The 24,159-nt window shown below is 42.9% G+C and overlaps 1 protein-coding gene across 3 annotated transcripts in view; it reads right to left on the bottom strand.

Annotated features, from left to right (window-relative positions):
• The window catches only part of LOC131034013 (isoamylase 2, chloroplastic), a 374,673-nt gene that overhangs the window by 269,241 nt on the left and 81,273 nt on the right, over window positions 1-24,159 (bottom strand). For all 3 annotated transcript variants that reach the window (XM_057965350.2, XM_057965347.2, XM_057965346.2), the window contains 4 exons: window positions 12,242-12,324; window positions 11,842-11,976; window positions 11,474-11,642; window positions 11,085-11,186 (listed from right to left, as the gene is read on the bottom strand). In XM_057965350.2, coding sequence (XP_057821333.2) covers window positions 11,085-11,186; window positions 11,474-11,642; window positions 11,842-11,976; window positions 12,242-12,324 — 489 coding nt within the window. The remainder of the gene's footprint in view (window positions 1-11,084; window positions 11,187-11,473; window positions 11,643-11,841; window positions 11,977-12,241; window positions 12,325-24,159) is intronic.

Here is a 24,159-nt window from a genome sequence, read left to right on the forward strand (position 1 = left end):
GATAAACACCAAATCAATGTTTATATATTGATCTCATCTCCCTATTACAACAATTTCTGCAACATCTCTATGCTACTGCTAAGATCTAACCTATTCTAACTCTAAAATCTAACTATCTAACCATCTCACTATCTAACCATCTAACAATCTCTGACCCTTTACAAAAGAAAGGCCTCTGCCTTTTATAGATATTACAATTTTGAACCGAAGGCTAGGATGGACTGCATCCAAGGGCCCTGATCCGTCTTCCAGAAGCTGACAGCTTTAACCCATGCCTAATTAATTCTCAGTTATCCAACCAGCAACTATCTCAACTACCTGCCACTATTTGGCTTTAATTCAGGTCTATCCAATCTTCTTGGTGGTTGGGAATAGTTATCCACAAAAATATCTTGCACGGGACCCATAGGCGGTTTACAATAAAGCAATTTCAGCTTTAAAACTGAATTTATGGACTTAAATCCAGCTGTGTGCTTTTTTGATAATGCATAAACTTGCAGCATTCAGAGTGTTCTTTGGTCTTTAGTCCCGGTGGTGGACTTCATCTTTGTTCAGCGGCACGGTTCCCAATGTTTGGTTGCTCTTGCACTCCTGTATCTTTTCTTTTTCCAGTCTTCAGCACCTAGCCTTGAATTGCGATCCTTCCTCGATTTGCATTTCAGGTCTTTCTCCTGGTTCTTCGATGACGTCTTGCGATCAACCAATTTCACTTAATTAAATTAATTTGGAAAATTAAATAATTTAATTTTAACAAACATTAAATTTAATTACGACGTCTGGCTTGAGAAGCTCTTTGTGAGATGTATCTTGAAAATGCTTCTCTTTCTCTTCGATTGTGAAATCTGATCCTTGGGCATTTACTTCTGCGTGATTTTACCTTTGGAGTCTTGGGCGTTTTGAAATCTTCTTATGGCGCGATTCTGGAGGTTTGAAGAGCTTCTGCAAATTTTAAAACTCTAACTCTCATGCTTTTCTGGTGAATTTTGGAGAACTTAGACATTTTTGAAATTTCATCATATTCTCCAATTTAGCCCCCCAGGGTCCGAAATTTGGCGTACTCAAGGCGAATTTCGGGCCTTATGGGGATTTTTTACAAACCTTCCAAATATTAAATTTTGGCCCCATGGTCCGAAATTGATGTTTTGGGTGAAATTCGGAGCTCTTGGGGTTTCGTACAAACTTTAAGCATTTTCGGACCTAAAGCACCCCTTTTGGGAAATTTCGGATTGTTTGAATTTTGCAACTTTATCATCTTCGGACCTCCTGGCGTTCTGGAATTTTAAAAGAAAACTTCGGACCATAAGGCGTTTTATTCTAGCTGAAGGGTAATTTTCGGATCATTAAACACTTCTGCAAATAAAAAAACTTCGGACCCTTCAGCATATTTGGAATTTCGCGTTTTAACCTTTTTTATCCCAAGGTCCGAATTTGGGAATACTTAAGTGATTTCGGAGCTTTGAAGCATTTGGCGAACTGGGAATACTTTTGGAGCTAAACGCGTTTTGGCAAATTTATAACAAACTTTGGAGCTGGGGGGGGGACTTTCGCGATTTCCTTTTATCTTTCATTGTGGGAGCTAGGGTCCGAAAACAAGCTTCCAAGTGTTTTTCGGAGTTTTTACGCCTTTGGAAACATTTCGCGTTTTTTCACTTTGGTCGAAAGGGTCCGAAAACATAATCGCTTGGTGATTTTCGGAGGTGGGGGGCACTATTGCGATTTTCAGACCAAGTGCGTCCCCTTTTTAAACACTTCGCGTTTTCGGAACTGGGGGCGTTTTTGAGACTTAGGCTTTTGGCAAGTTGAAAGACTTTCGAACTTTTAAACATGCTTCACAATAAACTTCGGGCCCTATGACGCCTCTGTTCGCAAGCTTCTGCCTTTTCGAATTTCGGAGCTAAAGTATGATCTTGCAGATTTCGGGGCTTTTGAACCTTTTTACAAATTCGCCAAAACTTGAAATTTCGCAGGTATGGTCCGAAATTGAAGTTTTAAGGTAATTTTCGGACCACTTGGAAATCTTGCGCACCTCCTTTTTTAAAAAAAAACTTCGGACCCTTAGCCCCTCTTTGCAAACTCTAAGAATTTCAGACCTTTCAAGCATTTTGCAAATTTAGAATAGACTTCGAATTTCGGCCCTAGGGTCCGAAATTGGTGCTTTAAGTGAAATTCGGACCTGAAGGCACTTTTGCAACATTTCACTTTTTGGGACCCCCTGCCAGTTTTATCAACTTTTTGACTTTTTGGCCCAGGGTCCGAAATTGGACAACTTAAGTGATTTTCGGACCTCTGGGGCATTTTCGCAACTTTTGAACTTTTTCACATTTTAGCCCCAGGGTCCGAAATTGGGCATTTTGGGCGATTTTAAACGTTTTCTCAAGAAGTGCGAGCTTGGGCACTTGGGCAAGTTTGTCCAGTTCTCCTCGGAGGATCATTTAATGGAATATAACATTTAAGTATAAGTGATAAGTTATATTCCATATATACTTTCAGGATGTTTGAGAGTGGTTTCAGACCTTCAGGAGTTATATTGCAAATTCTAGTTTTTGGAGGTTTCCTCAGTTTTCAGAGTTAGCCAAATTTCATGGTCAGGAAATTCCAGACTTAACCAAATTTCAGGATCAGGAAATTCAAGACTTAGGCAAATTTCAGGGCAGGACAGAAAGGCACAAACTGGGGGGTCCCTGTCCAAGACGGGGATGGGTGTGCGATTCGCACAACAATAGCCTACCTGCAATATCAGTTGACATCAATGACAACTCAATCCCAACATGTATTACATCCTAAATTCATTTCAGTCATTTGCATATTTTCATTTGAGTCCATTGAATGCATATTATCATTATCTTCATTGAAATACCAAAACGAATCACCAATCAGCAAGTTCAGATTTTGAAAGGCAAGTGTTTGACAAAATTCCTAAGGGTAGAAATCAGTGATTTGAGGGCAGAATTAGCAAGGGGCACCTCAAGTGCTTCAAATTTTACTCCTTGGAAATGTATGTTGCAGATGTTGTTGGAAGAAGTTGATCTTCGGCTCTTTGTAGGAACCATGTTGACCCATGCCAATTAATCCTATTCAGTTTGATTGAACATAACAAGAAGAAGACCAAGGCAAAGCATATCATCTTGGATTTTGTTACGCATCATTTGATTCCTTGCATTGCTAAAAAGAAATCAACAAGGAGATATATTACATCTTGACCACTCTCTAGTGAAGTGTGAACATCTCTCGTTAGACACTACAAAAGAACAAACTTAGAGCCACACAGGAGTGACAAAGGCACACTAACCACCTTCCTAATGAAGATCACAAAACTTCATGATCAGCTTGCAGCAATTACGATGAAGGTGGAGAATGAAGAATTGCTACCCATTGTTGAAGATTGGCAGCGTCGGTCATCACTTCCAGCCTGAGGAAGACAAATATGTAAGTGACCTAATTGGCCTAATCAACAAAGAGGGAGTGTTGATGCCATGGTCAGATTCCTTCAGGCCGACATAGACAACATAAAGGTTGTGATAATATTGTGATAATATAATTATATTATATTTATTGTGATAATATTATTGTTGAGAGATAATATAATTATATTATATAATTATTATATTATTATATGATAATATAATTATATTATATAATTATTATATTATTATTATGAGATAATATAATTATATTATTATGCGACAATATAATTATATTATAAATATATTGTACAATTATTACATTATATAATTATTAAATTATTATTAATAATATAATTATTGGAGACCAACTTGGAAGAGCGGTGACCCTTGGTGAAGGGGCACCATCGATAGGTATAAAAGGAGAATAAATCTTCCTCTAAAAAAAAAATTCATGATAAAATAAGATATACAGAATGCGTATGCCACATTTCAGCATGGTATCAGAGCAGGTACGAAACCCAGGAAAGACCCTAATAACAAAATGTACAATGTAAACTTACCCGGAGGAGCGATATGCAATTTCCGAGATGCACTCCATTGGCAATGTGAGCAAGCTCCTGCACTGTGTTCCCACTCGACAGCACATCCCACTGCACGCAAACAATAGCAGCATATTAGCATCCTATGTTTCTCAAAATATGGATTGGACGGTTTCACTCAAATCCTGAATGCAACGAAGATAAAGGAAGAAAAATACCTCGGCTCTCATTTGTTCGTCTCTGAAGAAATCAAAGACACGATTGGGAGGAACGGGAAGCCAAAGCGAAGTAGCAACGCAAAGAACGACCCCGCTAGGTTGGCCTGGATCGGTGCTATTTCTGGTGATGACTCAAACTCCATCCTCATTTGAACCGGACAAAGTAGTCCACCTGTTCGTGGAGGAGGTGTTGACATTGCAGCAGAAACTGCTCATCATCCGTTGTGCCAGTTTCATCATGCTTTGTCATCCCTCCAGGGAAGCACTCTTGCAAAGATGTTGGTGACCATAAGGCTGGCCAACCTCTCGCGCATCCGTTGAAGAGTGGCCAACCAGCGCCCCGCATCGAATGCCATTCCGCTTGCATTGCAGATGGAAACGCCAATGTCACCATGGAATAACCATTGGGCATATCTTGAATAACATAGCTAGGGGGGAGCCTGCGGCAGCGTAAAAGAGATGGTGATGATGATTGTTGATTGATATTCAGACTCATTTCTCTCACGTTATCTATAGAAACATCCACGACTGCCCACACTCCCTCTGCATATTGCTAGCAATAAAGAAGGAAGCAAATCTCCCGCATCGAAACCAAGGGAGAAAGGACCTGTAGTTCCGCACACATCTGTATACAACAAAATTCATAGTAAATTTGAGGCAAGTTTCTTTGTAAGTAACGTAAGCTCCACTGCACTGGCAAAACTGCAAGAAATAATTCTACAAGATATGATAAATTATAGTCACAAAGTGACGAGCGTTGATATGGGCAAAGGTTTAATGAGAGAACGCTTGGGAAGAATGCATGTGCTCCTGATTTTAGATGATGTAAATGCACGTGAGCAATTGGATGCGTTGGCTGAGGATTGGTTGTCGCCTGGTAGCAGAGTGATTATAACATCCAGAGACTGGCATATTCTCAATCTTGGTTGGGTCTTGCCCGAATCTATTTACGAGATGAGTGGGTTGAAGGAAGTCGATGCTCTTCGGTTATTTAGCTGGCAAGCTTTCCTAAGGGTGTCTCCAGGTGATGATTTTCATGTGGTTTCGAAACAAATTGTAAAGGCTTGTACGGGCCATCCACTTTCCTTAGAAGATATTGGAGCCTTGTTGTATGACAAGGGCATTGAATGCTGGACAGAAACACATGGTAACATCGTTCCCAATGAAGACATCATCGGATTTTGTGCCACGATGCCACCCCCAGGGTATAAATTGTTGGGCTTTCTCCATGGTTGCAGCGGTTGAAGGAGTTAATCAGATTGTGACTGGGAAGTTAATATCTTTGTCTGAACAAGAGCTTGTAGATTGTGATACTTCAACCAACAACCAACCATGGGTGCAATGGTGGATTAATGGATGCTGCATTTCAATTTGGAGAATGGTGGTATTGACAACGAGGCCGATTACCCTTATAAGGGTCTGGAAGGTGCCTGTAGCATGAAATGGTATCCCTGACTAATTTGAACTACAAGGCCAAAAAGAACAAAACATTGACTTAAACCGAGACGCTCTCTCTGCACCACATTATACCATTGCAAACAAATATTTACTTGCAAAAGTGCAATAGTTCACTTGTGAAAGCCATAGAGGCATTTGTGCAGGTGATGATAGCATCTAGGGTTACAAAGCAAGTTGAGACAAGAAGGCTCTTCCAATGAGAGGGAGCATACTGCAAGGAGATTTAGTTCTAAATCTCAGGATGGTCATATTCCTGCCTAGGGCTCAATCTTATGACAGTAGATCCATGGTGGTGTTGGACCTAGCACTTCCAGTCATATGAGGATCATACCAAATGATGAGAGTCTTCTAAAGCAAGATATCTTCCATGACTGGAACCATGTGAGCAGGGGATGCTTCCGTGACAGAGGGAGCAGCTAAGAGGATGTGCTTCGATTGATATCTGAGGATCTTGGTCATATTGGTTCAGAGGGAGTGGACCATGTCAAGATGGTTTCTCTAGTGATCAGTCAAAGGACTATGATTCATGGGATGGAGTCCCATGGCCTTTATGCTGACTCCTAGGTCATGATATTCTTGGATAGATGAATACTTGGTGAGCTTGGAATACACCAAGAATGATGCAGACTCCAACCTTGTATTTCATGAAAGGTCAAGCATGTGGAGATCAAGTATCACTATGTTAGAGACATGGTGGAAAGGTATGCTATTCTTTTAATTGAGAAAAGATGTTTAATGTGTAAACTCTTGTTAATGCATTTCTCCTTGAGAGAGACTTGAGGTGAAAGCCCTTATCTCCACCCTCTGATATGGTTCATGGTGGATGTCATGTGTGTGACGCCATGACAACATCACGTGAGAGAATCTGCGATGATTTTTTCTTGTACTTGTGCGTTCACCCTCTGATGAGCCATGGTGAATATCATTGTGAGGTGACGATCTCACAATGATGAACACTTGTACATCTCACCATTATTGTAAGGTGGCGATCTCACAATAATGGTTGTATATATCATTATGGTGGATATCATGTAAAGTGATATCTACGGATATGCCATAATGATTGATATCTCATGAGGTGATATCTATGGATATGCCATAATGGTGGATATTATTGTGATAATATTATTGTTGCGAGATAATATAATTATATTATTATATGATAGTATAATTCTATTTTAATTATATTATATAGTTATTATATTATTATTATGTGATAATATAATTATATTATTATGTGATAATATAATTATATTATAAAAATATTGTATAATTATTATATTATATGATAATATAATAGTTATTATATTATTATTAATAAAAATTTTATTGGAGACCAACTTGGAAGAGTGGTGACCCTTGGTGAAGGGGCACCACCGATAGGTATAAAGGAAGAATAAATCTTCCTCTCTAAAACAAAAATTGATGATAAAATAAGATAAACAGAATGCATATACCACATTTCAACACCCACAGCATTAAATGGGTTCTTAACATCCTAAGAAAAGTTTGTCTAAGGTGATTTTGCTCATAACAAGGTTCCCACCTTTGACAAACTTTGGGACAGTTTTATTCAAAAAGATACTTGATTTAAAGTTACTACTGTCAAATTGGAAGATATTCAGAACCAAGTTTTAATTGGGAAGATAAAGAAAAGTGACAAGAAAAGACATAGGAAGGATAAGATAGGTAAGTATTAAGATACAAATTATTTTCATCAAGAGAAGAAAGACTTGAGCCATATCAAGTGTTTCAAATGCAAAACGTTTGGTCACTATGCTTCTCAATGTCCTGAGAATAAGGACAAGGGCAAGCAACAACAACTATATAAGCAATTTCACTGAGCTTTCATCTAAGCTTGAAACTACCAACACTATTTCAATGAAAAATCTTTCAACAGATTTCAAGAGCAAAAGGTTGGTATATAGGTAAAACTTACTGAGTGCCACATATCATGTTACTGGGAAAGAAACTATTATTTCCGTATGCCTTCTAGTGATACTATTAACCTTGATGGTGTCCTTTATGTTACTGGATTACTAAAGAATTCACTTTTACTTTCAACCATGATCAATTTGAAGTGTGGGACTCAATTTGATGATAAAAAAGTTATTAGAAATTGCAGACATTTTGTGGTTGCCCCTGCCAAAAGGAAGGTTAGATTTTTTACAAAACACCTGTCAAAGGAAATTTAGCAATTTTGAGAAAGAAGTTGCCATTCATAGAGAACACCTTCCTCACAACAAGGGAGTGATAGATTTTCATCATTTGGCATTGCTAGCCACAATGCATTAGAAAAATCAGAATCCATGGAAAATCTGACTATTATCAGAATTTATAAATATTGTTTTCGTGCCATGTTTAAGTTGATCTTAGGTGCAAATTTTGTCTTAATGTTAAATGTTATTTTCACTGGCTCTAGGCGTTATCACTAGTTGAACTGCACTTTTATTCCAGACAGACAGTAATGATATTTTTGCTTGCTCCATTTTGAGCAGATTGCAGAATTTCCTTTTCTGCTCTATTTTAGGCAGACTGCAAACTTTTGACACTACTATTATTATGTTTATTCTGAGCAGTTGGTTTATTTTTTCATGTTTCTTTTGTCATAAAGACAATAAAATTTTAATTGCTTTGTTCTATTTTGGAACATCAAGTTCATAGGTTATTTATGACCTTATGGCTTCCATCTTTTGCATTCGAATTTTTCCAGAATAACAAAAATCATTTTTCCAGCAATCGAAGAATTATGATTTCAGTTTTATTGTTTTGTTGTTTTGTGAAGGAAGCACCCCACCAAATTCTATGGAGTACAGGGAAACCAATAAAGCTCTGTGTTTGAAGGAAACATACTCACATGATTCTCTTTTCCCTCCCTTAAGGATACACGAGGACAATGGGCAAAGATGATATTGACTTTTATTTCATCTTTGTTTTACAAGGTATTAAGTACTTGTTTGTTTTGACCACTTGATTAATGGTTTATATTGAGATGTTTTGGTTACTGGCAGCTAATGATGCATCCATTGCAGGTGAGTATTATGATGGGGTTATTGTTGCAGATTTTGTCATTGACATCAAAGGTTGGTTTCTGAAAAGAGAACTAGAATGAAATATCTTTGAGATACTTGGCTGCTTGGTTGACCTACTTGGCTACTTGGTTGGCCTACTTGGTTGCTAGGCTGAACTGCTTGGTTGCTAGGTTGAGCTGCTTGCTTACTTGGTTGAGCTACCAGGGTGTCAGCTTGACCTAATTGCCTGTCTGTTTGAGCTAGTTGTCTGTCAGCTTACGTTGTCTGCTTGTCTACCTCGCCTACTTGCTTGTTTGACAAGTCATCAGTTGAATGTTTTCAAGGATTTTTTTTTCATGGAATCAAATTAACTTATTCATGGGCTGCGTTTGTTATTTATGGGCTGTATTTGTCTTGGATATGACAGCTATTCTTTTATGTGCATCAGAATTTATTTTTTGCATTCTTATTTATAACGATTCCTTTGGTGTGACAGCCTAAGAAAGTGGGGCTATTTCGAGCTTGTGTAACGCCTTTATTTATTTATGAATTGAACAAATATTCTTTTTTGGTGAAGACGCGGTAATAATATTTCTTTGACTATCACATTTTTTATTCAAGATTCCTAATGGGACATGTTGATTAAAATCTGATGGAGCTACTGATACACAAGACGATTTTGGAGAGTAAGATATTTTTGGTCTATCGCCTTCCTTGGTGGAGATCATGGGCTGTTATATCATTCCGAGTTTAGCCCACGCGTTTCCTTGGCTATGACATGGATGATGTTTTAACGGTTTTTACAAAGGAAACCGTATTTGAAGACACAGAATATTAAATGGGTCTCTTGTACTCGTTCCCTTGATTGATGGGTATCAAGCTGAAAGATATATTCCAGGTTTCTCTTTTTAGCGTGGCAAACCTTCAAAGTGGGTATAGTGATGTATGTGGTCTATGAAGGACACCTTAGCTGGTGAAGTAGTGCAACTAAGGAGCTGGAAATTTTGCTGTTTGTTATTTTTTATTTTAAGTGTTGGGTGTATGATGTTTTCTTAGTTTCACTGATAATTGAATTTTGTATTTGGCTTGGTGCTCAAATTGAGATTGGCGCCTCAGCTGCCTGGAGTTGGTGCTCTCTGTGGGTTGGTGCTCACTTATGTAATCTGGGTTGGTGCCCATTTTTTTGTTAGTGAAAGCTTTGTATGCCATGATTTTTTATCCAAAAGGGTTTTCCATGATAAAATTTGTGTTTGTGTCTTGATGCTTTCTCTCTCAAAGTTTTATATGGTCTCATGATATCAAAAGTTTTGAAATATTGATTCATTGCCCCCCGCCCTCTCAGTATTTTCTGTGTGCTCTTCAGTTATTAGCAGATCTGTACATGTACTGTTATAGTCACTTTGTAAACTTGCTTCAATTATCATGGTTGCTGATTTCTGCACTTATACTGGATATATCAGATCAGTAAAAGTGCTGATTGTTGTTTGATATTTTTACAAGCAGAAAGACTAACTTTTCTAAGCTGAAACTTGTAACTTCAAAATCAAATAGATCTTATATCATGTTAAGAGTACTACGTTCATTTTATTGTCATTACATGTTTATAAAAAATTATGTTTCTTGTGCTTGCAAACTTAATCTCAGTTGATGAAGAAATATCCCACATAAAAAACAAATAGTAACCTAGATAAGTTAAACATAAACTCTCAAAACAAATTGTGGCTCCACATCATACAAAGCTTTTGGACTATTCTAACTAAGAGATTCAGGAAAATGTTAACAATCCAACTGTCACCTATTTTCACACCTCTTCTCATGTTCAGGATATATAGACAAAACTGCCAATTTATTCATGAAGCATAGTGGAGCAAAACATTGGATTCCATATTGGTTCTCTTTCTACATTAACTATTGCACCAGAGATAGACTGAGTTTGATTGGTCCAATGACCTTCGCCTTGAAATTTCTACTTCCCTATTGCTTTGATCTTTGTAATGCAAGGGTGCTGTAAGGATTTTTGTTATTTCTGCACTATTCTTACATAGAGCATTGTGTTTATAACAGTAATAGTTCTGCAATAAACACCTGACCTAGCTAGTTTCAAGAGCCTCACTACCATCTTTTCTGTCAACTGGCAAGAACTTTTCAGTAACAATCATTTTTAACCCTAACCAAAAGCATCATAAACTAAATTGTGATGCAACATATCCAAGAAATAACATATGTATGGGTATCCAAGAAAAAATAAAATAAATATATGCATGCAGGGACCAAAAGTATTCAATGGGATTGATAAGTATAAACTATGTTAATACGATCATACATATGCCTCACTCACCTTACATCATGCAGGGACCAAAAGTATTCAATGGGATTGATAATTATAAACCAAGTTCATACAATCATACCGATCAAAAAAAAAAGTTCATACAATCATATGCATGCCTCACTCACCTTGCATCGATATCCATATCGAGTATACTCTCCAAGAGTTTCCAATGAAATGTGCCAGACATCTCCTGTCCGGTTTATATAAGGATCCAAGTCAATCTCTAACTGCATAAAAGAAAATTAATAGTCATGACACCTATTATCAGTCACTGGTCAGCACGACATGTAGCTAACATGTAACTAGCCAAGGCATCCATTTCAGTGAATCTCAAAGAATGGTAAAGGAGAATGAATTCCAGTTCAAAATAAAAAAGAATGTAAGTTTCCAACTTCATAAGCTCCCTCAATGCATACCATTTTATTCTCAGTACATTTAAAGCTAAACCATGATACAATGTCTGTTTTGTTGTGTCTGCAATTGTTACTTCTAAAATAGTTTTCTAAGATCTTACAGAAGGCTCAGTACTTGTGGCATCGTACAAGCATAAGACAACATTCTCAGCAGTCCTTGAATAAAGGGCAAAGTTGGCAGATTCATCATTTCCTAATGAAAATCCAAGAGGATCTGGATTTCCTCGACCAGCGCCCAATGGCACACAGAAATTCTTCCCCAAATGATTCCTACATAAAGAAAGAAAAAGATCTTATATCTTGCTTCCTACAACTCGATTGGAACCTTTGCCAAAATTCATTAAAGTTAACAAGTTTTAGTCAGTATTTTTTGTTCATTCATGTGCCAAAGTAAATGCCAATAACATGCGAAAAACATGTGGTTAACATTGTTCATCTTACTATGATACCTTGAACTTTTAAATTATACCTTATCCAGATACCATCTCGAGTGTTGAGTACAAATGTAACAAAAAGAGGAGCTTGGCTTGAATGAAATGCCAACTCCAGAGCATAACAACCTGCAGGACCTAGCTGAAATGGTGTTTCCATAAAATCCTTATTGCTGCAGTCAAAAGGAACAGTCCATCAAAAACAATACTATATTTGATAAGTAGGAGGTATTTTCCACAGCAAGTCAAACTATGATATTGCTATCATAATACTATATTTTCTCATCCTTTTCCAGTTTGACATGTAATCTAAGTTCAACGGTTTTTAATTCATGAATTATTTTTCTTTTTCAACCATCATATTAAGCTCAATACACAAACTCCATGAAATGGCATCAGTAAGGTGACCAAATGTTTCACAGTAAGCAAATTGCTCACTTTTCAGTTCCAGAGGTAGTGCCTTCAAGTGTGCTTGCAGAATCCAGAACTACCCATTGCAAAGAGTCTGACCGAAACAAGCCCTGACATAAATATAATATCAGCCATTCAAACAAAAAGGTCAAAGCATATGGTATAGAACAAGAAAGTTACACAGTGGATGAGGCACCATATGCAAACATTAAGCTACTCTATTCAAATCTCAGATTATAACTGTCTAGCTGCTAGTAAATTCATCTGGATATACTTCATAAGACATCAACAAGATCAATTGTGTAAGATCTGCATTAGCCAATGTCAAACAAAAGTAAATGATACTCTGAAGGATTTGCTAAACCAAGGAAGTAACTACACTAAAAAGCCGTTCAAAAACATAATAAAGAACAATCATGTGTTTCATCAAGAGTATTACTCAAAAAAAGAGTTAAAATCTCTTTCTCAAATTTTTGTTGTAAATTGAAAGCAAAGCAAGATACATCTTCGTCACGACTTATTTTCAGCCAATCAAAGGCTAAGGTGATTTACTAATCAATCTCCAATTTTACAGCAAGTTATATTACAATCATATGATATTGTTTAGTCCTAAATGTATAGTTGGTGAATAATCAAATAACACAGTATTCCCTGCATGTACCAAGTATTCATGGAATAGAACAATTGCATATCATAACATAAATGACAAATGGTGATAATTAGACCAGAAAGTTATATCTTTATTCCAATGTCCCGAATTCTCCATACATAATCTCCCTGTCGAGGTTCCAACCAAACAATATATAGACCCGACGGTTGGCCAAGTTGCCAACCGTCACCAACTCCCAACTACTCGACGGGAACCTCTCGGCAACAGCAAAACATAAACACGCATAACACACTTATAATTATTATTCGTACTAACATACGTTTTTACCCCTAACATTAGCCCCCCCAAAAACGTAGTCGTCTTCCAGACGACTCAGACAAAAGAAACAGAAATGAAAAACCTAGCTAAGACCGAGAAGAGGGAGGAGGCATCCCTGTAGTGGTCGCAGTAGGAGGTTGCTGTCCGGCCTGGAGTTTCAGATTCTTTTCTGCCATTAACTGCCATTCCCGAGCTTTCTTTACCATGTGAGCGGCTTCCATTAACTTTTTATCTTTTTGCTCCAGTTGTGAAGTGAGCGCCGCCACCTGGGCTGCCAATGACTGTACCTCCTTCTCCTGCATGTTGCAGCAGCCTCACATGTAGTCATTTGCATTTCCATCTCCTTCCTCAAGCTCTTTTCAACTAAGGCCAATTCCGTCTGCTTCCTGCTCTCTTTTTCCAGGGTTACTATGTACATCTGTTGGGCCTCTATCTTCGCTTGATGTTGCCGCATCTGTAAGTAGACCTCTCGGAAAGTTCCCTCCATACTGCGGAAAGTGGTGCCTAAGGTGCCTGAGCCTTCTATCAAGTGCCTATGGGTCCAGCTCTGAATCATCTCCGGTGTACTCTTATCCGGCCATCCCTGCTACTCAAGATGCTGTGTGAACTCATCTTTGCACCCCTGGGCCATAAAATGACACAGCTGTGTAGCGTCCACTAAATTACCGGCCTCCATCTGTCCAGTAAGCTGAGCCATGCCACGTGCAACATCCGAGAGCCCTTGTAGCTCCACCAGGAATCGTCTGAGTGAGCCCGCTGGGTCATTTGGGTCAGGTGGCGTGATATGGAGTCCAATGAGAGTCCCCTCCGCGCCACTACTCTGCTCGTCCTTTCCCTGCTGCTCCTTATTCGTAGGTCTTCCCTCATCCGGGACAGTAACCTCTCTATCTGGAGTCACGCCCGGCCCGATGGTCATGTTATGTGATGCGGGGGAGGGGGGGAGATGTGGTGCGAGCGCGAACTATCCTAGCCATCCATCCAGCGAAGCGTCTATATCCTCATCTGTCATAGTATCCAAGGCTGCCTCTAAGTTAGCTGATGTCGTACCAGTCTCTCGCTGCCATTGTACCAGTCCCCGTTACCGCTGTACTAGTGCCTGCTGCCGCCATACCGGTCTCTGTTGCCATCGTACCAGTTCCTGCTTCCATCGTACCAGTTCCTGCTGCCGTCGTACCAGTTTTTGTACCAGTTTCTGCTGCCAGTACGGCTAAACTAATCTGTGGCAAGGATACTCGTCGGTGTGTCGGCGGCTCCCCTTCCTCAATCTTCTGGAATAGTACCCCTACAGGCCGTACATCTCCTACGGGGCTAGCGACTGCACGTGCCTCTTGAGATACCAGGTGTGCCGCGGCTAGTTTTGAGGGCGTAAACTTTACCCTCGTGCTCTTCCATTGTGCCCGCAGCCCCCCCTCTTGCCCTTCTTCTTCCTCTTCTTCCTGCTGGCACAACTCTGCTTCCTCCTCCGCCACGGTGGTGTGTTCCAAGAGATGGAGCCCTTCATCCCCACTTTCCAGTTCTTCCGTTTCTTTCGATTCCTCGGATTCTTCAGCACTGCTAACCTCTTCCACTTCCACAGAAGTGTCTAGCTTCCTCCTCTTCCTTGTGGGCTGCGCTGTGTCACCGAGGATGTCAAGGTGAATGTAGTAGTACATAGTGGGTTTATTTGGTTCTACCCGTCCATGAGGCTCAAATGTCCCCCAATCCTCTGGTGGTACCTGTAGGCGTACTGCATCTAGGAACAAACTGATGGCATGATGGCACATGTAGAATGCTTTGTGCTCTAATCTCAGGAAGTCGTGAATGCGTTCTGCCAAGAGTTGCCCCCAGTTGTACACTTTCCCGCATCTGATCCCGTTCATTAACCCGATCATCCATATGCCGATATCTAAAGCCCGACTAGCCCCTGTCAGGCGGCTTTTAACCAAGTCCATCAACATCTTCCACTCTCCTAGTGCGATAAAACTACGCTTCATCCCTCTGCTATCGACCTAGACGCTCAGCCACTATTCCTCTGTAAGATCGTCCCTGCACACTAGGTCTATCAACCATTTTTTCTTTTCTTTGGTAAGTTTTTTGGTTGGTTTGGCAGCGGTTGCTCCTTTATCCGGTATGTCGAATACGCGCCTGAAATCCTCAGGTTTGAATGAAACCCGTACTGTGTGCCCTTGAAACTGGATGACCGAAGTTTGCTCATGAGGGTTATAACCGGATACCATGGTCCGTAGGACTGGCTCGAACTCTTTAATGTTAAATATGGGCATCTGCACAGCATGGTCGACCTGTGCTTTTTTAAGCGATTCCTTCACCACATGATCCGGAGGGTTTTCTTCCCACCAGGTACGGCATTCACTGCCAGTCACACTTTCGAATGCCACATTGGCTGCCGTGAGTTCCTCTGGGTCCTTGGTTGTCTTCGGTTTGCTCCTGGTTTTCCTGCTACTGGCAGGCTCTGTGGCAATCATGGTTGTACTGCAACTGCCCTTCTCTGCTTTTCTGCCTAAACCCTTTCCTGCGTCCTTATTATAACTGTTGGTCAGATTATCTCACCAGTATGTACAGCCCATTGTATCACTTCCAGCTTCCCCGCTGTACGGTCCCTTCCTTGTGTTTTGCGCTTCGTCTTTTATACCTTCGTGCCTTGATTGCCCGACCAAATGTTTGTCGTACGGCCCAATTGTTGCCATCGTACTACTCCCTTGTCTGTCGCCGTACGGTTTCCCCTTGCATGCGTTGGTTTGTGTGGTCTGTACACCATTCCGTGGATATGTGTCCCTGCCTTGTATTGTGTCCGTATGGTCAAGTCGTACGCCGTACAGTGGGTCCCTTTCGTTTTTGTGCCATTTTCCGTACGCCCCAACACCATGCTCTAAACGTCGTACACGTACGGTGGAGAAAAACCGTACGTCATACGGTAGCTTTCGTATGTGCCTCGTGCTCCGTATGTCGTACATGTACGAGGGCGTCCTTCCTACCGTCGTGTTTCGGTTGTCGTACACCGTACAGTGATTCTTGCTTAACTCCCTAGCACCGTGAATCCGTACGGCTTGACTCGCATTCCAGATTGTGCACCCACCGTACGGCTCGACTCGCCTTCCAGATTGTGCACCCGCCGTACGATGGTTCCTGCCTCATGTGCCCTGGATCCGTACGTCATACGGTATAACTTGTTGGACAATCCGCACACTGTGCGACCCAACTCCCTGGCTCTCTGGCCTTCCAGACTGCGTAATTCGTACACCGTACGGATTGGTCACTCCCTTTGGGCCTCCTTCTGCGTCCGTACCAGTAGTTCTACTCGGTGTTGTCCAGCTTGCGGGTTCACCCTGCTCTCTTCCCTGCATTGTGCCTAATGGGGTCTCCTGGCAACTTTTATAAGCACTTTTCTTTTTGAGGGTTAGGGTTAGGTAAATGTGTTTTATTAATTTGACATAAAATACTTGCTTTCTCAGTAACCTTACTTTTTCCTTACTATTTTTGCTTGTACTTGCCTGACATTCCAACTTTTTAATGCCCGCTGATTTGGCCTTCCTTGCTTTTTCCCTGTATTTCCCTTCCTCAATTTTTAAGACCCCTTGTTTTACCAATCGTCTTATTTCTTTTGTCTGGCACGGTTTTTTCAATATTAACTTTCTTGCTTTTAGTTTAACTCGGTACCGCTTGACCTGCTTGTGCCTTATGGTGCAGGTCCCTGGCCGGTCGATTGAGTTTACTACACATAGAAGGTCCCCTTGTCTCCTTTGTTTCCTTTTCCCCAGCCTTCTACCTTGCTTTTTCCTCCATTCCTTCCCTGGTTCGTCATTCCTCGCCTTGTCCTCCTTCCATTTCTTATTTGGTTCCAAGCCTCCCTCCTCATTGATCCTTCTTTTTACTCCTGGTGTATTGTTGGGTGTCCTCACTTTTATTTCTGAGTCGTGCAACCATGTATACACGTGGTAGTCTTTTGTAGCATTCCTGAGCGCAGTAGGTCCCTACGTATTCTAGGTCCCATATTTTGTCCACCAATGGAGTGGGTCCCACACCCTTGTAGCGGCCGTCAATGTACCGGTCCCCGTATTGGTGATACCATTTTACTCTTTCCCCGTCGATCTCCGGTGGCTCAGCCGGGTTGGGAATCACCCGATATAATGAGTTAGGTCCAGCCTCCATCTCGCCCGCTTCGGACGCGATGACAAATAGATCCTCTGTCTTCAGTACCATTTTTAAACATGGTCCTAGGGTTGCCCATATTCTTCCAGGTTGAGTTCCTCCTCTAGGTCTCTCGGCTCCCCATCTTTAGGTGGGTTCTCAGTTTTCTTCTGGGCTTCTGCTTCTTCATCGATGTCATATGCGACGTACCCTTCCCGAACCCCTTTGTACGGGGCTCATTTTTTCCAATATCCCGAGACCCATACCCACACAGCTGGGTCTCCGAAATACGCATTCGTAAGATGTTTGTGAATCCTGGGTACCACTACACCTTCCACCCTTTTAGGTACAAGTCGTTCTTCTATGGCTGATAAGGGTTTTGCCCAGTCGTCATCCCTTTGGTAGGGTTCCCCTTGTACTACCGGGTCTTCCTTGATTTCCTTGTCCTGACCAATGGTCCAATGTCCTCTCGTGGCGTATCCTAGCATGTTGATCCCAATCACAGTTTTATTTCTTTCCCTGTAGATTTTCAACTTGGAACCGTTCACAGGGTCCTTGATCGGATTGTTATCAAGAGTTGCAAGTTTCACTGATCCGTAACTGCCGACCTCTCTGATTTTATAGGGTTCGAGCCAACGGACCTTGAACTTCCCTGGTCGAAGTTCGTTTCGATCGTTATACTTCAAAACTAACTGTCCCAGTCGGAAGTTGGCTTTTCGCAAATGCTGGTCGTGCCAATGCTTCCGCCGACGTTGTGCCACCTCAATCGCCCATTATGCCATCAGTCTCCGTTCATCCAGTTTTACCAACCCATCTAGCCTTGCATTCATCGTTACGGTGTCACATAATCGATTTTCTATCGCCACCCGATGGCTTGGCACGGTGTACTCGGCTGGTACCACTGCCTCCTGCCCGTACATGAGTTGGAATGGTGTATGCCCAGTAGTGACTTTGTATGTTGTACGGTAGGCCCATAGCGCGGCTGGTAGTCTTTCCTCCCAGTCCTCTTGTTCCACCCCACATGACTTGTAAATTATTGATACCAATACTTTGTTGGTTGCCTCTGCCTGTCCATTGGCACAAGGATAGTATGGGCTAGACAAGTTATGGAATATTTTAAATTCCATGATCATGGTACGGATTACCTGATTGACGAAGTGCACTCCTTTGTCACTGGTGATTCGGAGTGGTATCCCGTACCTGGTGACAATTTGTTCGTACAAGAACCGTGTCATACTCAAAGTTGTGTTATCAGGCAAAGCCCTAGCTTCTCCCCACTTAGTGAGACACTCTGTGGCAACCACAATGTACTTGCATCGGTGTAGGCTACTTGGTTTCAGAGGTCCCACAAAGTCCAAACCCCATCGTTCGAATAGTTCTTGCGGCTGGGAAGGGAAGAGAGGCATGAAGTCCCTCTTGAGAGATTTTCCGGCTCATTGACAGGTGTCGCATTCGATCACCCATTCTCGGGCGTCCGTGTGTAGAGTCGGTCACCATAGCCCTGCCAGAAGCACCTTCCTGGCGGTTGCATCTGGTCCCATATGCCCACCTGCCAATCCGTCATGTGCCTCCTTTAGTACCCCGCGAACTTCCTCCTCCATAACACACCTCCTCAAGATTTGGTCGCACACCTCCTCAAGATTTGGTCGAGGCCCATCTTGTATAGAAGTCCATTAATTAGTTGGAAGGTTTTGCTCTTGAGTGCCAATTTCCTCTGTTCCCCTGGAGGCATTTCACTTGGGAATGTGGAAGTAGATAGGTACTGCCCTATCTTTTCATACCAGGTAGGTAGTATTGCAATTTGGAACAAGTGTGCATCTGGGAAGTCCTCGTTTACACCCTCGGCCGGTTCTCCTGACCCGATCCTTGATAGCTGATCTGCTATCACATGGGACTTCCCTGGCCACACGACAATGGTGAAGGTAAATTCTTGTAACAGCAGTAACCACCGACTTACCCTCCCATGGATGATTGGTTTATTCACCAGGTACATTAGTTCCTGGTGGTCCACATAAAATGTGAACGGTGTGGCCAACAAGTAGTGTCGGAACTTCTGAACTGCATAGACCATCCCTAGTGCCTCTCGTTCCGTTGTGCTATAGTTTCTTTCTGCTTTTGACAGGAGTCAGCTTGCGAAGAAGACGGAATGGTCTAGTCCTTGTGTCCCTACTTGGGCGAGGGTAGCACCAATTGCAAAGTTGGAGGCGTCCATGTGCACGTGAAATTCTTTGTTCTAGTCTGGGTATACCAATATCGGTGCACTCACTAGTCGGTCCTTTAATTCCGTGAAGGCTTCTTCTTGCTCCGTACCCCATACAAACGGCTCTCCCTTCCTTGTCAATTTATCTAATGGCCATGACACCTGCGCAAAGCCCTTGATGAATCTCCGGTAGTAGCCTACGTGGCCGAGGAATGATTTCACCCCTGTTACATTCGTTGGACTTTCCATGTCGACAATTACTCCTATCTTGTCTGGGTCCGTCTTCAATCCCTCCTTACAGACGATGTGCCCCAGGAGTTTTCCTTGTGGTACCATAAATCTGCACTTCTTTGGGTTCAGGGCTAGCCTAGCCCTCCGGCATCTTTCCATGCACTCCCCAAAAGCCTTCAAATGGGTGTCCTGGTCGCTAAAAATCGACCAGTCATCCAGAAATGCTCTGAAATTTCCTACTGACATTTTGTCAAAGATGTGCAGAATTATTCGGTGGAAGGTTGCGAGCGCGTTGCATAGCCCAAAGGGCATGCGGTTATAGGCGTACACTCCTTCCTCCACCACAAATGTGGTCTTCAGCTTATCTTCCTCTGCGATACTTATCTGATTGTACCCGGAGAATCCATCCAGGAACATGTACATCTCGTGCCCGCCGACGACTTCTAGAATACTGTCAGTGAATGGAATCAGGAATGGGTCCTTTATGGTTACTACATTTAGGTACCTGAAGTCCACACATATCCTTATCTGATTAGCTTCTTTTTTAAGGGAGATGACTATTAGGGAGACCCAATCACTTGTCTCTACTTTGAATATAATCCCTGCTTCTGGCATTTTGTTGATCTCCTCATTGACTCTGGCTGCGTAGTTTTTGTTCATCCTATACGGCCTCCTTCGTACTGGTTGGGCTCCTGGTACAAGGGTTATGCGATGCACGCACAGCTCCGGCGGTACTCCCTTCAAGTCTTTGTAGGTCCAGGCGAAGACATCTTTATATTCCATGAATATTTTGAAGGCTGCTGCCTTCAGTACCGGGTTCCAGTCATCTCCTACCAGTATCATCTGAGGTACTGCTCCGTTGCCTAGATTAATCTTCTCCACATCTCATTCCTCGTACTTGATAGGTTTGTCCCTTTCAAACTGGTGTGCTGGCGTGTCATCTACTCTTGCCATTCCTTCTTGATACCTACCATACTCTGGGGGGAATGATTGTTCCTTCGTCCCCCCGCTTGCTTCTCCTAGCTCACATATTTGTAGCATATGACATTTCGGGTGGAAAACCTCATAGTCCTCCATTTGCCAATGGAAAAGGCCTGCCATCGAACTGGTTCCATCCTCCGAACACTCGTCTAATTCTAGCACTCCTTCGTCGGGCTCTTTTCCGCCTCTGCCTCTTCCAGAGCCCCACTCCCATCGATTGGAATCTTCTGAATCGGAGTCTGATGACGCAAGCTCTTCGCTGACGGACTGGTTCCTGAGATCAATTACATACTAATGGCCGTCACTCTCGATTGAAAGCGTATTCCTTTTCCAATTATGATTAGCTTTAGCCATGATCAGCCACCCCCTTCCTAGAAGAGCGTCGTACGCTTTCCTTTCCAGCGGGATGACTACAAAATCTAGGAGGAACTGCTGCGTCCCGATTACCACCTTTTGTGCCATGAGGGTGTCGAGGGATTTGATACCATGTTGGTCTGCCCCAACCAGATGGAAGGTTGGTGGCCAAAGGGTAGGCTTGCCCAGGCTTCGCCAGGTATCCTCCGGTAGTACGTTGACTCCAGATCCGCCATCAACAATGGTGTTAGTAAGCTTCTGGCCCATTATATCCATCTCTACTACTGCTGGTTTCTGCCCAGCGCCCACCGTGAGTAGCATAGGATTCATGGCGTCCGTACCAGGTTCCTTCATTGGGCCCGTACTACATGGGTCCGCCACCGTTTGGTGTTCCTGTCAACAGGTAGTGTCGGTTATATTCGTCAAAGCCATCCTTATTTGTGGCACGGTCTGCAGAAGGTCATACACCCGTACGGGTATTGTGGTTTGTAACATCTGCTTGAGGATAGTTTTTCCTAGTTCCTACCGGACCAGCATATCGGCGGCTAGGTGCGAGGCCCTCCGCTCCTCAGCCATCGCCCACTGGATATCTGCCCTTGCCACCTGAAGTCTTTCTTTCTCTGTGTGAGGGTCGGGGTACATGGCTTTCTTTCTCTGTAACCTCGTGATGGCTAGTACGTCTTCCTTTGATCCCTCTACATCGAGCATGTTCACCCCTTTTTGCTTTGGACAATCTATGTCCTCGTGATTCCCTGGACCGCACCATCTACACAACAAACTTCCTCCATCACCTCCATTTTGGCATTATCGGGCAAAGTGACCCCATTCGTTGCACTTCCTGCACTGAATCATGGGTCGTCCCTTCCCGTCGTATTGAATTCTGCTCCTTGGCGTGTTATTATTGGATCTGTTATCCCCCGCCGATTGTTTCTGTACCCTCCAGGTGAGGCGTCAGGGTTTGTTGTTGGCCTTGGAGGTGTTGCTGGTGGTGTGGTTTGGTCAGGTTGGGCGTAGAGCACTTGCGTGCTTCGTGCCTTCAAGTTATACGGGCATTCCTTGGTGGAATGTTCCTTTATTTTGCAGATGTCACAGAAGACTTTTCGGGGACAACCTTCTTTAGTGTGCCCTTCGGTCTTGCAGTCAGTACATAGTTCTTTCCCTTCCCTACTACTTTCCTTGTCACCTTTTAACTCCTCCATCATCCTCATCATATCTTTGCGGAGTGCTTGTACTGTTTTTGATCCTCCGTCGCTGTCGTGGTCCGTACTGTCACCATCGCTGGTCCGTCGCTTTCCCCGGGATGTCTTGTTTTCACTTTCAATATCCATGGCGTTGTACGCTTCATCGTACGATGGCAGAGGTACTACTTTCATCGTCCTTCTGAGGGATGGTACCAATCCTTCCACGAACCACCTCTTCTTGAGGCCATCTACCGGTTGGTTCTCCATTTTGTTCAGTAGTTCCCTCAGCCGTCTGTTATATGCGTGTACGCTTTCGTTTTTTCCTTATTTAGTGTTGTAAATTTCTGCCACAATCTCGTTGTCGTCCCGTAGGAGTTTGAATTCTTCCTCGAAAGCCTTCTTCAGATTGCTCCATGATGTTTTATACTGAGCATCAAGGTCTGTGTACCAGTCAATAGCTATTCCTCGCAGGGTGGCTGGAAATGCCTTCACCCAGTAGTCCCGGTCGTCCTAACCATTTGCTTCCCAAATAGTGACGCATGTCTTGGAATGCCGTACGGGGTCCTCTAACCCGTCGCCCATGAATTTTGGGATTTTTTGTTTCTCCGCAGTGTGTGCCATCATTATTTTCTGTGCGGTTGTTTGCAGTGCCTGGAATTGGCTATATGCCGGGAAGGTACTATGTGTCTGGACGGTGCCGTGCGTTCTTGGTCTGGTTGGGCCCCTGCCAACCGGGCTTTGGTCCCCTTCACTTCTATAGTCCCTCCTTCCCGGGGTTTCCGGGTCCGATCTTCCTATTTTGATGCCCTCTGACAATGACAAGTTTTTAATGCCAAACAATGTCGCTTCGAAAATAGTGGCGATTTCCTCGTGCAGGTCTCATACCGCCTCCTCTCCTTGTTCGGAAAATTCCGATTGAGTGCTTTGTGATTCAGTTCCAGAGTCTTCTTCACTTGACGTTGAGTGTGGGGCCTGGTCGGCGAGATCTTCCTCCGCTACATCTGGAAGTGGCAGGTTCCTGGCGACCTCGGCCAACTCCTTCCACGTACACGGTTTTTGCCTCTCCCGACTACGACTCCGACTCACACTCCGACTTCTATTGTGTTTCTCCGAACTCCTTGAGTCGGCAACCTCTCTTAGTCGTCATCTCCTGTTGGCCTATTCTTTTATGCGGAGGGATCGCCGTACAGTTCCCTCGTTTACTCCTTCAGTAGCAGTGGTACGTCTGTCTTTGTTCGGCCGTAGGGGCATCAAGTGCCAGAGGTACGCCGCTAACTGGCCTCCCTCTCCTCTTCCTCCCTATGACTCCATTCCTCGTACCGTCGAAGAACTTGTTTCCGTCGAAGTTCCTTTGTCGTTTCCTCCCTTTAGTCTTGGAGTGCAATCAAATTCCTGGCGAGTAACCTTGGAATACTTCCGAGTAGGTCAAAGATGGGGGTGCTGACGATGAGTTCACCACGTACCGTACCTTCCGAGACGGCTCTCTCCTGAGCCTCTCGCCGTACGTACTGCGTGACCGACACGTCCCACAACTCCACCAAGTCTGCCGTCAACTGATCCTCTTGTTCCTCTTCCACGGTACTCTCTTCGTGCGTGTCGCTGTCCACGACAATTAATTGTTGGATAAATGGTCGGCCCATTAATTGCTTCTGCCTGCCGCCATGGTTGTCTCCAAGTTCGTTCAGGCAACGGCGCCAAAATGTTTAGTCCTAAATGTATAGTTGGTGAATAATCAAATAACACAGTATTCTCTGCATGTACCAAGTATTCATGGAACAGAACAATTGCATATCATAACATAAATGACAAATGGTGATAATTAGACCAGAAAGTTATATCTTTATTCCAATGTCCCGAATTCTCCATACATAATCTCCCTGCCGAGGTTCCAACCAAACAATATATAGACCCAACGGTTGGCCAAGTTGCCAACCGTCACCAACTC

Source organism: Cryptomeria japonica, chromosome 2 (assembly GCF_030272615.1).
Source record: "Cryptomeria japonica chromosome 2, Sugi_1.0, whole genome shotgun sequence".
In the NCBI taxonomy this organism is placed as follows: domain Eukaryota; kingdom Viridiplantae; phylum Streptophyta; class Pinopsida; order Cupressales; family Cupressaceae; genus Cryptomeria; species Cryptomeria japonica.